This window comes from Drosophila bipectinata, chromosome 3L, assembly GCF_030179905.1.
Source record: "Drosophila bipectinata strain 14024-0381.07 chromosome 3L, DbipHiC1v2, whole genome shotgun sequence".
NCBI classification, from domain to species: Eukaryota; Metazoa; Arthropoda; class Insecta; order Diptera; family Drosophilidae; genus Drosophila; species Drosophila bipectinata.
Window position 1 is genome coordinate 7,483,315 of NC_091738.1, and position 14,241 is coordinate 7,497,555.

The 14,241-nt window shown below is 45.1% G+C and overlaps 3 protein-coding genes across 3 annotated transcripts; 2 read left to right on the forward strand and 1 right to left on the reverse strand.

Annotated features, from left to right (window-relative positions):
* Positions 1 to 338: 338 nt before the first annotated feature.
* LanB2 (laminin subunit gamma-1) lies at positions 339 to 9,316 on the forward strand. Its single transcript, XM_017232844.3, has 10 exons — positions 339 to 410; positions 2,553 to 2,955; positions 3,224 to 3,357; positions 3,419 to 3,546; positions 3,607 to 4,221; positions 4,604 to 5,015; positions 5,078 to 7,666; positions 7,722 to 8,058; positions 8,118 to 8,418; positions 8,489 to 9,316. Exons 2-10 carry the CDS (start codon positions 2,761 to 2,763, stop codon positions 8,698 to 8,700), a joined length of 4,923 nt encoding a protein of 1,640 aa, XP_017088333.2. The 5' UTR covers positions 339 to 410; positions 2,553 to 2,760; the 3' UTR covers positions 8,701 to 9,316.
* On the reverse strand, positions 9,246 to 11,204 carry Or67b (Odorant receptor 67b). The gene is made up of 10 exons (XM_017232847.3): positions 10,960 to 11,204; positions 10,800 to 10,899; positions 10,607 to 10,745; positions 10,360 to 10,551; positions 10,199 to 10,303; positions 9,974 to 10,142; positions 9,812 to 9,917; positions 9,651 to 9,752; positions 9,439 to 9,594; positions 9,246 to 9,384 (listed from the first exon to the last, which is right to left on the reverse strand). Exons 1-10 carry the CDS (start codon positions 11,094 to 11,096, stop codon positions 9,328 to 9,330), a joined length of 1,263 nt encoding a protein of 420 aa, XP_017088336.2. The 5' UTR covers positions 11,097 to 11,204; the 3' UTR covers positions 9,246 to 9,327.
* Positions 11,205 to 11,994: 790 nt separating this feature from the next.
* Cyp40 (Cyclophilin 40) lies at positions 11,995 to 13,804 on the forward strand. Its single transcript, XM_017232789.3, has 5 exons — positions 11,995 to 12,300; positions 12,357 to 12,458; positions 12,525 to 12,769; positions 12,825 to 13,145; positions 13,240 to 13,804. Exons 1-5 carry the CDS (start codon positions 12,246 to 12,248, stop codon positions 13,741 to 13,743), a joined length of 1,227 nt encoding a protein of 408 aa, XP_017088278.2. The 5' UTR covers positions 11,995 to 12,245; the 3' UTR covers positions 13,744 to 13,804.
* The last annotated feature ends 437 nt before the right edge of the window (positions 13,805 to 14,241 follow it).

Below are 14,241 nucleotides of genomic sequence, written 5' to 3' on the forward strand. Positions count from 1 at the left end.
CAAATTGGCCAAACGAATGGGACTCCCACAGGAGAGAGAGCTATATTTTGTCCAACTTTATTTAAGACTTCCAACCAGATCTTGCTCAAATCCAACAATTACTATTGGAGTTTCACTCAGATACTTTTCTCTGGGAGAGGACGTATTATAACTACACTTTAAATAAACTCTAAAAAAATATTGTAAACGTTCAGGGACATTAATAGTTCTAGTCTGGACACATAAAAATCTGAATACTCTTCAAAATATTTTTCATTCTTTTTTTTTTGAGTGTAGAGAACCGAATAGAGTTGAGCGGATCGTGTGGGATCGGAGCAGATCGGCTCGAATGGGCTGCTCCGCATTCCCCGAGAGTCACTTGAGCATTGGACGTCCTCGTTAGCGGTTGCCTGTGTCTTCTGAGCGACGGAGTAAGTGGTGGCCAGTGGATAGTGGCCAGTGGCTGGTAGCCAATAGTTCGGTGGCGTTTCCGCCTGGTGGGATCCACTCGAGTGTCTGTTGCGGAGGAGTCTCAAGTTTTCTCGGGTCACCTTTTTTTGTTTTGTTTCTTCGTTCTCCGCCGTCTCGCGCTGCAAAGTAAAGAAAACTTCCAGATAAAAAGTATCTTGTTTGTTAACTCAAAACTGAAAAGGTTCTTGCCTTCGAAGTGGATCTAAAGTTACTGGCTTGAACTGAAGGCAATACATAATCCAAAATCCACGAGTCAGCGTTAAATGCAACAAGCCCGAAAAGTGTGCACACGAGTGGAAATCTGAAACAAAGTGCAGTTCCCAGTTCATATCATAATTCGAAAATATTTTGGAAATCACCGAAAAACCGAAAATAAGTTAACTAGAAATGCAGCATGTGTTCGGCACCGAAAAACGAAAATGTATCTACCATATAAATAGCCGATAAATAAACGAAAATAACGCAGTTGCTGCGCCCTGTGCATCTGTGAGATACAAGATACAAAACGGAGTTCGTAAAAGTATCTGAGTGTGGTTTGAGTGATTTTTGAGTGATTTCCGATTCCATTCGATTTCCCTCTACCTGCTGATGTGTGTGTCTGTGTTGAAGCAGGGGATAAAAACAAACGCGGCAATAAAGATACAACCTAAAAGGTGCAAACAAAAACGCATTTAAGACCCCTTCAGACTACCCTATATAGAGTATATTTTTATATATTTATATAGAGTGCGTGATATCAGCTAGTTCGTAGCCCCAAATTCTTATCGCAAAAGGAACTCGTGTTCGTGTTCATAGGCGCGTATCGCGCAGCGACTCAAGACCCAGTCGATGGGGAATATGAACATCTCAAATCTGAATGGAGCGGATGTTCACTGGGGCTAACTACATATGTCTGCCAGTATGTACATATTTATACATAAGTATGGTATGTATGCTGCATGGGGTATCAGTGTGTGTTGGCCTCAGCTGAACTCGCCGCAAAGGGTTCAGACATCCATCTCGGATCGGGAACCCGACTTTCTTCTTCTCCCAGCCTGACAACAGGCCCGAAGTGGATTTCGATCCGAAAAGAAGCCACAGCTGATAAGCTACAACAAAAACACACAATAACGAAAGGAAATAAATAAGTTTTATTGATAAAAATATTTCTAATTATAATCTGAGTGTGCTTAAACATTATTACGAAACTGTGATGCTGTTTGAGATTTGTTTTAAACCCCACAGGCAAGCTGATATAGCAATTGAAATAGATCGTGTGTTTCTTCTTGAATTTTTGAATCTGTAATACAATATTTAAGGTTTAAAGTCTAAAGTTTTCGATGAAGATGCTGCAAATATGTTAAAGAACTGGATATTTCTTGTATGCAGCTGGGGAGGGTCATATGTTTGTCACTTTTATTTCAGAGGATTTTTCAGAGAAAACTGGGTAATGTGATATCATCTTCCAGCATTCTTAGCTTTGCAAATATTTGTGCATTAATTGAGGCCTCTACTCTAACTGACTCAAGAATCTTGGATTTGCAAAGCCTTAATTAATCTAACCTTGTCAGAAGACGTTATTGCATCAAAAACTACTTGGTTCTTTCTTAGTAACTCATTACTTTTATTATTAAAAGTGAGGCGCGTTTTATTCGTGCGCCTGCAATCCGTCCACAAATTCACGAATGGGCTGGGAAGTAGATGAAATCATCGCTTGGAATTATTTCAAGTTCCCGCATAGAGCAAACAGAGTCTAGTACACACATGGTGGGTCAGATACACACACCCGAGTACTCAACTTCTGGTGGAGCTCATTTCCAGTCGGTATGCTCGCCAGTTTATTTATGTCTCTGCTGTTTAAAATTTTCATTTGCAGTTTTGCCCATACAGTTTTCGTTTTGTTTACCCAAAAAATGAACTCATTGGTTGAACTGGCCGGCTGGCTGGCTGGCTGGCCAGTAAAGTTTATTTTTCGAGTGATTTGCTTGGCGAACTAATTAAAAATCGGCCGGGGAACATGGTCTGCCGTCCGCCTCTTCCTCTGCCGCAATATGTGCCACACATGTTCGGGCATCATTTTGGATGTCTATCTAATCTGAACCACTAACTTGTGCATTTTCCAGCATATGAAGTCGCTCCGGGCACCCACTACACCCAGCACAGATTTCGTTATGAATTGAACTGAGTGCGGACAGTGTTGAAGTTAACCCACCCGCCTAGTTAAGGAATACACACCGGTAGCAGCATCCCAGTGCCACCCACCACTGCCCACCAACACAGCCCAGGAAGAACCGAACCCGCCGAGTCCCTTCCGACACAAATCCCACCGCCATGAAGCGCAGCCGGTGGAGCCACAGTGGCTCCTCCACGGCGCGCCTGCTAATCGCCGGCCTGCTGGTAGCCAGCTGCTCCACTGTAGCTCTGGGAGCTCAAAGGCAGCCCATCAACTCTGCCGGAGGACACGAGTTGCGCGGCACCACCTTCATGCCGGCTCTGGAGTGCTACGATCCCTATGGGAGACCACAGGTAAGAGGGGCAGAGCAAAGGGTGGGATTTGTGGGTATTCGTGGGTATTTGTTTACTCACAAACCAATTGAAGTTAATTTAAATTAGTCGCCAGTCATTTGGGTCCATTCATTCGGTTTCGGGTGGGTCAATTCGTGTGGCAGATACAAACTAATTGAGCAATAAAGCGCAACAGTTGTGGTAATAGAAAAGATATCAGAAGCATGGGAAAAAATTCACAAGAAATTCTTTAGTGAATATTGGTATTTTAAATTGTAATCCCTTGTAGAAATGTCTGCCCGAGTTTATCAATGCTGCCTATCAACTGAGAATCGAATCAACCAATACCTGTGGCGAACAGGGTGATAACCATTTTTGCATCCAAACAATGAACCAAAATCACAAAAACTGCGAGTTCTGCAGGTGAGTTATTCATAGATCTTTTAGGAATAATAGGGATATTATAACAACCGACCTTTCACAGATATAACGACCACAATCCTTCATTCCTGACGGATCTGCACGACCCACAGAATCCAACCTGGTGGCAGTCAGAGACCATGCTTGAGGGTATCCAGCATCCCAACTTTGTCAATCTCACTCTGCATTTAAGTAAGTAATGCTATACACTAAAATATAAACATTACTAACTAATTTTCAAAACAAAAACAGAAAAATCCTACGATATTACGTACGTGCGTATCCTTTTCCGTTCGCCGCGTCCCGAGTCCTTTACGATTTACAAGCGGACCTCGGAGAATGGGCCGTGGATTCCGTATCAGTACTATAGTGCCTCCTGTCGGGACATCTACTCCCTGCCGGACTCAAGGGACATCCGTAAAGGCGAGGGCGAGGCCCACGCTCTGTGTACCAGCGAGTACAGTGACATCTCCCCGCTGAGGGACGGTGAGATTGCCTTCTCCACCCTGGAGGGTCGTCCCAGTGGCATAAACTTTGAGCGCAGCCTGGAGCTGCAGGACTGGGTCACCGCCACCGATATCCGCATCACCCTGGACCGGCTGAACACCTTCGGAGACGAACTGTTCGGAGATTCCCAGGTGCTAAAGTCGTACTTCTATGCCATCAGTGATATTGCCGTGGGAGCTCGTTGCAAGTGTAACGGACATGCCAGCAAGTGTGTGGCTAGTACGGGATTGCATGGAGAGAGGACCCTGGTGTGCGAGTGTCGCCACAACACCGATGGCCCTGACTGTGATCGGTGTCTGCCACTCTACAACGATGTCAAATGGAAGAGGGCCACCTCCACGGAGGTCAACGAGTGCAAAGGTAGGTTCTAACAGAGTCCTAGCTTATAAGTAGCTTCAGGTAACATAGTCAACCTACCCCTCCTTGGGAAAACTAGTTTTACTAGATTCAGGGCACTGTTTCCAGTCTGGGCCTTCTAAATAAGGACAGACTAGTTTGCCGTTAGAGCTAGACTTAGTAGAGAGTAAGTCCAGTTGGCCCATCAGTCATGTTTGTGCCTTTCTTGCCTGCGGTCTTGTTGCCAACTCTCTTGGCCTTTGTCCAGGGCTGGTCCAATGATGACAGCCTGGAAACTAATCGAATAGGGCCGCCAGGGCCAAACTGGTATCTAATAAATTGTACAGAAAAGGGTCTTCAAACAAAAATGAAGCTTTTTATGTTAAAAATTAAAAATACCTTCCAGCTTGTAACTGCAATGGACTGGCCGACAAGTGCTTCTTCGATGCCCATCTTTTTAACCTGACGGGTCATGGTGGTCACTGTCTGGACTGCCGGGAGAACCGCGACGGGCCCAACTGCGAGCGCTGCAAGGAGAACTTCTACATGCGGGAGGACGGCTACTGTGTCAACTGCGGCTGTGATCCTATCGGCTCCAGGTCGCTGCAGTGCAACAGCCAGGGCAAGTGCCAGTGCAAGCCGGGAGTCACCGGTGACAAGTGCGACCGCTGCGACAACAATTATTATCAGTTCGGACCCCATGGTTGCCAGCCATGCGGATGCGACAGCCGGGGATCCCACGAAAACATACCCGCCTGCGACGCCGTGAGCGGAATCTGTTTCTGCAAAGAAAATGTCGAGGGCAGACGCTGCAATGAGTGAGTTTTAGGATTATGAAATAATTTATAGAAACTTTTACAATTTTCTCCTCCTTTTCCAGATGCAAGCCTGGCTTCTTCAACCTGGACAAGATCAACCGCTTTGGCTGCACTCCCTGCTTCTGCTACGGCCACACCTCCGAGTGTCAGACTGCCCCCGGCTACTCCATTGTGTCAGTGACCTCCAACTTCAACAAGTTCAAGGAGCGCTGGACCGCCATTGATCTGAACCGCCGCGAGGTGGACATCAAGTACAATCAGTACAGCCGGAGCATTGGAACCACGGCCCAGGGCAACGAGCACGTATACTTCCAGGCCCCCGAACGGTTCCTTGGTGACCAACGTGCCTCCTACAATCGCGACCTCAAGTTCAAGCTGCAGCTGGTAGGCCAGGTGGGCCCCAGCACCAGTGCCAGCGATGTGATCCTCGAGGGTGCCGGCAGTCGCATCTCACTACCCATCTTTGCCCAGGGCAACGGAATTCCTGACCAGGGAGTGAAGGAGTACACTTTCCGGCTGCACGAGCACCACGACTACAAATGGCAGCCCAGCCAGTCGGCTCGCGGATTCCTCTCCATTCTGTCCAATCTGACAGCCATTAAGATTAGGGCCACATACTCAGTGCAGGGCGAGGCCATTCTGGACGATGTGGAGTTGCAGACGGCGCATCGTGGAGCAGCCGGCAACCCGGCGACCTGGATCGAGCAGTGCACCTGCCCAGAGGGCTACCTTGGCCAGTTCTGCGAGTCCTGTGCTCCTGGCTATCGTCACAGCCCAGCCCGCGGAGGGCCCTTCATGCCGTGCATCCCTTGCGATTGCCACGGTCATGCCGACTTCTGTGACTCAGAGACGGGACGCTGCATCTGCCAGCACAACACCCACGGAGATAATTGTGACCAGTGCGCAAAGGGCTTCTACGGCAATGCTCTGGGAGGCACTCCCTACGACTGCAAGCGCTGTCCTTGCCCCAATGAGGGAGCTTGTCTGCAAATCAATGGCGATACGGTGATCTGCACAGAGTGTCCGGTCGGTTACTTCGGCTCCCGTTGCGAGCAGTGTAGCGATGGCTTCTTTGGTGATCCGACCGGACTCCTGGGATCCGTGCAAACCTGTAAGAGCTGCGACTGCAACGGCAACGTGGATCCCAATGCCGTGGGCAACTGCAACCGAACCACCGGCGAGTGCTTGAAGTGTATCCACAACACGGCCGGAGAGCACTGCGATCAGTGTCTGCCAGGACACTTTGGCGATCCCTTGGCCCTGCCACATGGAAGCTGTGATCGGTGCAGCTGCTACGATGCTGGAACCGAGCAGGATGAGCAGAGCATCTCTCGCTGCGACCAAGTCACCGGCCAGTGCCATTGCAAGCCGAACGTGATTGGCAAGGATTGTGGTGAGTGCCAGCCGGGCTACTTCAACATCCAATCGGGCAACGGCTGCGAGAATTGTCTCTGCGATCCGGTGGGCAGCTACAACTCCACCTGCGACCGACACACTGGCCAGTGCCATTGCCGACCCGGAGTGGTGGGCCAGAAGTGCGATCAGTGCGCCAACTACTTCTACGGCTTCTCCAACGAGGGCTGCCTGCCCTGCGAGTGCGACCAGAGCGGCTCCAAGGGCTTCCAGTGCGACCAGTACGGTCAGTGTCCTTGCAACGACAATGTCGAAGGACGACGATGCGACCGCTGCAAGGAGAACAAATACGATCGCCATCGGGGCTGCATCGACTGTCCGGACTGCTACAACCTGGTTCAGGATGCCGCCGATCTGCACCGCGCCAAGCTGGCCAATCTCAGCCAGACTTTGGACGAGATTGCTCGCACTCCGGTGACCAATGACGAGGAGTTTGAGGCCAAACTGCGGGCTGTCCAAGAGAAGGTGGCCGTGCTGTCGCAAGATGCCCGGGATAATGCTGGTGAAGGTGGTCAGACCTATTCTGAGGTGATTGACGATCTGCACAAGCGCCTAGATGGAGTCAAGGAGCACCTGGCCAGTGCCACCAAGCACCAGGAAGAGGCTAACGCCGAGATTGAAAAGGCACGACACAATTACACCATTCTGGACCAGATCACGGAGAACGCCAAGAAGGAGCTGCAGGAAGCCCTGGATCTCCTCAGCGACGAGGGTGAAAAGGCCTTGGCTAAGGCCAAGGAGAAGTCTGTGGAATTCGGCCAGCAGTCGGAGCAGATATCAGAAATCTCCCGGGAGGCTCGTGCCTTGGCCATCAAACTGGAATCGGAGGCGCAATTCGACCTGAAGAATGCCAAGGACGCAAAGGATGCAGTGGAAAAGGCCCATCAGCTGGCCAAGAGCGCCATAGACCTGCAACAGGATATTGCCAAGGTGCTGCGCTCCGAGGTTAACCTGGAGATGAATCATGTTAACCAGTCGCTGCGCACCGTGGTCCAGATTTCCAAGGAGGCCCTGGATAAGGCCAACCAGGTGTACGACACGGCCTTGACCCTTCTTAACGACGTGAACCGACAGACCCAGCCGGACATCGACATTAATGAGCTGAAGAAGGATGCAGTGGCTGCCAACGAACGGGCAGATGAGCTGCTCAAGAGGATCACCGAGTTGTCCAACAGCAATGGCGAGATATTCGCCGATTTCCATGAAGAGCGCGAACTAGCAGAGACACTCCTTCAAAGGTGGGTTCATTTTGTACCGAGTTGTGGGGTGTAATTTATTTTCCATATTTTTTAGAGCCGATAAGCAGCAGCAGGAGGACATTGAGCTGCTGGAGAGGGCCAAGGCTGCTCATGACAAGGCCACCAAGGCGGTGGAGCAGGGAGACAACACTCTCAAGGAGGCAAATAACACCTACAACACTCTCTATGGCTTCCAGTCGGATGTGCAGCGCTCCTCGCAGAGTGCAGCCGAAGCCCTGCAGACCGTGCCCAATATCGAGAAGGAGATCCAGAATGCAGAGGATCTGATCCGGCAGGCAGAAGATGCCCTGGCTGGAGCTAACAAGAATGCCAACGAGGCCAAGCAAAATGCCCAGGAAGCTCAGAAGAAGTATGCCGAACAGGCATCCAAGGTAAGTCCCCTAAAATAATAAGAAGTCTTTAAATAAATAGAAAACTTTCTGATTCAAAGGATGCTGAGCTTATCCGTCGAAAGGCCAACGAGACCAAGGTTGCTGCCAGGAATCTGCGAGATGAGGCCGATCAACTCAACCATAGGGTGAAGGTCACCGAAATGGACATCTTCCAGCTGGAGGAGAGCTCGACCAAGGACGACAATCTGGTGGACGATGCCAAGCGCAAGGTGGGCCAAGCCAAGGCCGATACACAAGATGCCCAGAAGCAGATCGAAAAAGCCAACGCCGAATTGACGGCCATCAAGGACGAGCTGGAGAACCTGAAGGACATCAACACGGGCGATTTAGATAAATTGGGTGAGTTTTGAAAAACTTTTTCTTAGAAGAATAAAGGCTTACTGAAGTAAAATCTTTTTTAAATCCACAGAGAACCGCCTGGCCGGTGTTGAGGGTGAAATCAATCGCGTCAATCTGACAGGACGCATTGAAAACTACAGAAAGCAACGCACCATCCAAAAGAATCTGATCGACAAATATGCCGCCGAGCTGAAGGAGCTGTCCAAGGAGGTGGAGAGCATCAAGGTTATATCCTCGGTCCTGCCAGACGGTTGCTTTGGACGCAATCGCCTGGAGCCATAGAAGCCCCTCACCGAATCCCAATAACAACTACTTCAATTAAGAATAAGTTCGAGTACGAGAACGAGGAACAGATCGAGGACGAACAAATCAGAATTACGATGTAGACCGTAGCCGTTGAATGAAATTATGTAATTTTAGTGCCTTAGCCGAAATATTCTGTTTAGTGACAAGACAAGGTTCCCGCAAAAGAGATCAACTGAGCAACGTTAAGCTTTAATGCATCATCGTTCGCATACTGTATGCCATAAAAACTATATATTATTTAAATGATTCAAAGTGATGCCCCAACATCGCGGAACAACTGCCACAACTGTGCCTCACCAGTTTCTATCCAGCCATGGACTGTATTATATGTTAAAAAAATGGAAATAACGAAATACTAAAAGCAACTTTGAAAATCCAAAAATTTTAATTACATTTCCGTACTACATACATGCGTAATATATCTCTGCCGTAGCTCCACCTGAAATCTATTCTATACTTTTAATATTTTAACATATTTTTCATCTATGTTTAATGTGCCAATTGCAATTACCATAATTATCTTTGTGTATAAGTCGCTTAAAGAGTTCCCCTTCAAAATATAACTTTTCCAACGTTGTAATTTTGTAAGAGACCACCTTGATTTTATTTATTATTCATATTTCGTAGCAACAAAAAGAAATTGGCGCTCAATCGAAAGACCTGCAAAATATTTTACATTGAATGAATGGCTTAATATGATTGGAAATCTATTACCTGAACCAGAAACTTGTGGGAGAGATTGGTGAATCCTCCTACGCTCAGGATAAAGGTTTTTCGCGTGAAGAGCAGCATCATTCTGATCATAAACTTGAATTCTTTGGACTCATTGTACCAGGCGCAATTGTACCAGTCATAGAAAAGAAGTTCACTCTATAAGAAAAGGTTTTCTAAGGTTTCTGGAAATCAGGAAACAATCTGTAGCCTACCTGTGTTTCTACTTTTTGAGCACTGAGGTTGTACAAACTGATTTCTAGAGCAATGGTCACAAAGTAAACCATAATCATACCCATCCAAACCCAACCAACTTCCTGAAAGGTAAATATTATTCAAGCCAGCTATTTTAGGTGAAGATAGTCACTTAACCCACCAAAACTGTGCTGATTTTATAAAGCAGCATGCAGATCAAAATGCTACTAACTGAACACTGGACTAGGATGATATACTTGAAGAGGTTTTCAACTTGACTATGATGCCTAAAAAACACACATTTCTTACTTAATAAATTAAAGATATTCCTTTAAATTCTTACTTGGAAATCCGAGCAAAGAGCTTCACACAGCATCGCAGGTATTTCACTCTTTCTTTTCTTGGAACCAGGACATCAGACGTTGAGTTTTGCACTAGGAAACGCAATACCTTAATCAAACCAGACTCATATCGGGTGAGGACAACAAAGAGACTATTAAAACCAAATACAGCTAATGTAGAAGTCAAAGTTACTTAAATGTTAAAGTTTATTAGTTAAAGGATTTACCAAAAAAACACCAAAGGGGACCCGATTGCAACAAAAAGAAACGAATCACATAGGAAGGAAATTCATACTTTCCTATTTGTATAAAAGGAACAATTGCAGGATAGGCTGAAGAAAAATATTATTATAAATTTAAAAAGAAACAGATTTTTAAATATACTTACTTAAAGTCATTTCACACGTATCCCTGATTATATAACAGTCGAATATATATTGAAAGTAGGGTCGGCAGCAATAATACAGAACTGGCATGCAAACAATCTTGAAGAAAAACATCACCTGTCTATCGATGATAACCCAATTATTGAGCAGAATTAATCTTAAAGCTTTAAGAAGTTCCTGTTTTTTAGGCAAATCTAGAAATATTTAGATTAAAACCTCAAAGAATAAACAAAAACCTATAACTCTTACCCAACTCAAAGATTCCCAACGATTTGAGAACCTGACCCGATTCCGTTGAAAAAACCAAACTTGCACATTGTTCCACCATGTTCTGAAAATGAAACATTTTGACCATACCAACGCTGAGTTGAAAAGTTAAAAGCACTGCCTAAAATTAGTGAAAAGATTATATTTATAGACAAAACTTATGAACCAGCCAAACCTCAACATAGGCCTCAAAGGAGATGTGATAGTTGGCCATAATAAAGGCTATTAAACTGTAGATAATGTGCAAATTGACCAAGCCCACAACTATGCGAGTCCTAGTTTGCAATAAACCTTACAAATTAATTATAAAATTTAATAAAGCACCAATATCTTACAGTTTACAATACTTTGAGCTTCGTTTTCGTGGTGCAATATTGACGCCCAAGCAGTAGGCACTGTATTCCACCCACATGAGCCCCAATTTGGGCATTTTATCGATGCGCTCAAGCTCCAGATCCAAGAGGTCCTCCATCACAAAAGGATAATATTAAGACTGTTTAAGAACGACTCTAAGTGTTAGTTTTTATGGCATTCGCAATGGCTATCGAGTCTCAATTAGGGCCCACAAATTACACGCTTCGCCAGGAATAATTTGCTACAAGTTATGGTTATTGTGCAACTGGGTATAGAACACAAATAATTACCCAAATTGGAGGGGCGTGTCTTAAAATCATTAAATATTTAGAACTCATTGAAGGTGCATAAGTCCGAAAGCCAAAAAAGAAGCTCTAATCATGAAATAAAGTCGGGAACTGGAAGGGTCGAGTAGAAAAGCTATACAGAAAATACAGACATCGTCTTTAATAACCAATTAAATAAAATTCTATGTAAAGTGAAAGTGTTTTAGCATCTTTAAATTATTTTCCTCTATTAAAAAAAATGTTAAAAGCTGATTTAAATCCTCTTTTAAATGTACCAAACTTTTTTTTAAATCATCGAAAAACAAAGTGAAGTTCCCATATGTGTATTTAAATTCGTAATGGTTATTTATTTTATGTAAAATTATTCAATGTGACAATTTCTAAAGCCCGCGCTGTCTATAATAACTTTGTAAGTATACTGTTAGCAACTTAAGCTTTCCTCTCACTTCCCATATTATCTGCTTTGAAGTTCCAATCTTTTTATATTCACCTTTTACAAAATTAGAAACGAAATAACCTTAAAAAATTATTTTAAGCTTTAGATTAAGTTCTTAAATTCAAATATTTATAACCTATTAATTATGATTTAAAAATTAATCAGGCCAGATTGCTTTAAAAAAATACTAGATTAATAGGAATGTGACCAAAGTCAAGGCACTGCCATACATATTGTTGTTTCGTGAAGTTCCACTTTTGGCCGCTGATGGCGCTGTTTTTTGTTTCTCCAGCTGACTTTCCTACACTTTCATAGATAGAAACTTCTTGAGAACCAGAAAAATTAAAGAATACCGCAGCATCACGGATTATCTTAAAAAAGTTAAAATAAACATTTCAAAAAGGGAAAATCCTTCAGCCGTTAAAGTTTTCCTTGTGGAAAAGGCCGCTAAATAACCAAACTAATTTAAACAAGTCTCAAAAAATGGAAGATTTCCCTTTTCTAAAATAGTGGACGGGCAGTAAACATCCAAAGCTAGCCCGGCATGGAGGAAACCGCAGAAACTGGTTTGGCTGCGCCAAGTCCAGCCCAGAAATCGGGTAAGCAATAGCTTATTTATACTATTCAAATAATACAAATTCGTGTGATCCTTTAGATGGGGCTACCAACGAAACCATGGGGCATGGAAAGTTGCTAAAGCCCGTGAAGGCGGACAACCCCATTGTTTACCTGGACATTAGCATTGGCAAGGAAGACGGTGAGCAGAACTTCAGACCATTGCCATACCAACAGTTATATTCATAAATATATCCTATTGTCGCAGCTGGGCGCCTGATAATTGAACTGCGCAGGGATGTTGTCCCCAGGACAGCGGAAAATTTCCGCGCGCTTTGCACGGGCGAGTATGGTGTGGGAAAAATGGGCAAACCGCTGCACTACAAGGGCACAAAATTCCACAGAATCAAAAGGGTCTTCGCCGTCCAGAGCGGAGATGTTGTCAATAATAATGGAACCTCCGGGGAAAGTATCTACGGCCCAGTATTCGAAGACGAGAACTTTGAACTTAATGTAAGTCTTTAAAAAATTATATAGATCCACGATTTGATTCTAGAACATCTTGCAGCACAATGATGAAGGGGTAGTCAGCATGGCGAACTATGGAAAACCCAACTCCAACAACTCCCAATTCTTCATCACTGCCGTGGGATGCGAGAATCTTAATGGAATTAACGTGGTGGTTGGTCGAGTGTTACGCGGCCTTGGCATTGTTGCCGAAATGGAACAAAACTGCAACGACGAAGGTGACCCAACAGCAGAGATCGTAATTCGGGACTGCGGCGAACTAGCACCCGGTGAGGATTGGGGCATCGAGTGCTGTGACGAGACAAGCGACAAACTGCCACCATATCCGCAAGACTGGAGTCGCAAAAACGATAAATTTTCGGTGAGTTTCCCCCCATTTTGTGCATACAAGGCTGGGATATTCCTCGAATTCAATTTTATTACTTGCTATTGACCCAATTGATTACTCTCTACAGTCGGACGCGGCCGTGGAGCTGCTGACGGGCATTCGCCAATCGGGCAATCACTTCTATCAGCTCGGTCGCTATCATGAGGCCCGTGCCAAATACCGCAAGGCCAGTCGCTACTATCTATACCTAAGCAAACAGTTCGGCTGGCAGCAGCTGAACCACTTCAAGAAGCACTTGGGTGACGCGGATCTACGCAAGATTGACGCCTTCTCAGTGGTGAACAACATCAATGCAGCTGCGGTGGACCTGAAATTGGGAAACTATCTAAGTGCCAAATACGACTGTTCAGAGGCCATTCGACTGGATCCAAAATGCAGCAAAGCCTTCTATCGGCGTGGCCAAGCCCAAAGAGGTCTTAGGAACTACGAGGAGGCCATCAATGATCTGAAGAAAGCCCACAGCCTGCTGCCGGAGAACAAACAGATTGTGAACGAACTGAACAGCACCAAACAGCTCCTGGCAGAGTACAATCGTCAGCAGCGAAATGCGCTCAAAAATCTATTTGCCTAGCCTTTCAAAAACCACGTTTAATATTCTTTATATTAAGGGATCGTTTTGAATATAAGTCTAAATGACTTGTTTTTATGTAAATAATAATAAATAAATGTTCTGTTTTATAAAGAGTCCGTTTTATGTTATACGGCACGTAAACAATTTAACTTATTAACAATCGCTTAACAATCGAGGAAAGTCGCTTCTGGGTATTCTGATTACAAAATGGTACTTTATTTCCTGATCGGATACAAATTGGCAGAGCTGTGGCCATCGGAAGGAGCAAAAGTGGGGAAATTAAGAAAATCCACAATTTTATGGGGAGACGCCTAGGAAAAAATTCGAAAATTTTGAAAAGCATATTTAAGCTATGTTTTAAATAAGGAAAGTCGCTTCTGGGTATGCTGATTACAAAATGGTACTTTGTTTCCTGATCGGATACAAATTGGCAGAGCTGTGGCCATCGGAAGGAGCAAAAGTGGGAAAATTAAGAAAATCCACAATTTTATGGGGAGA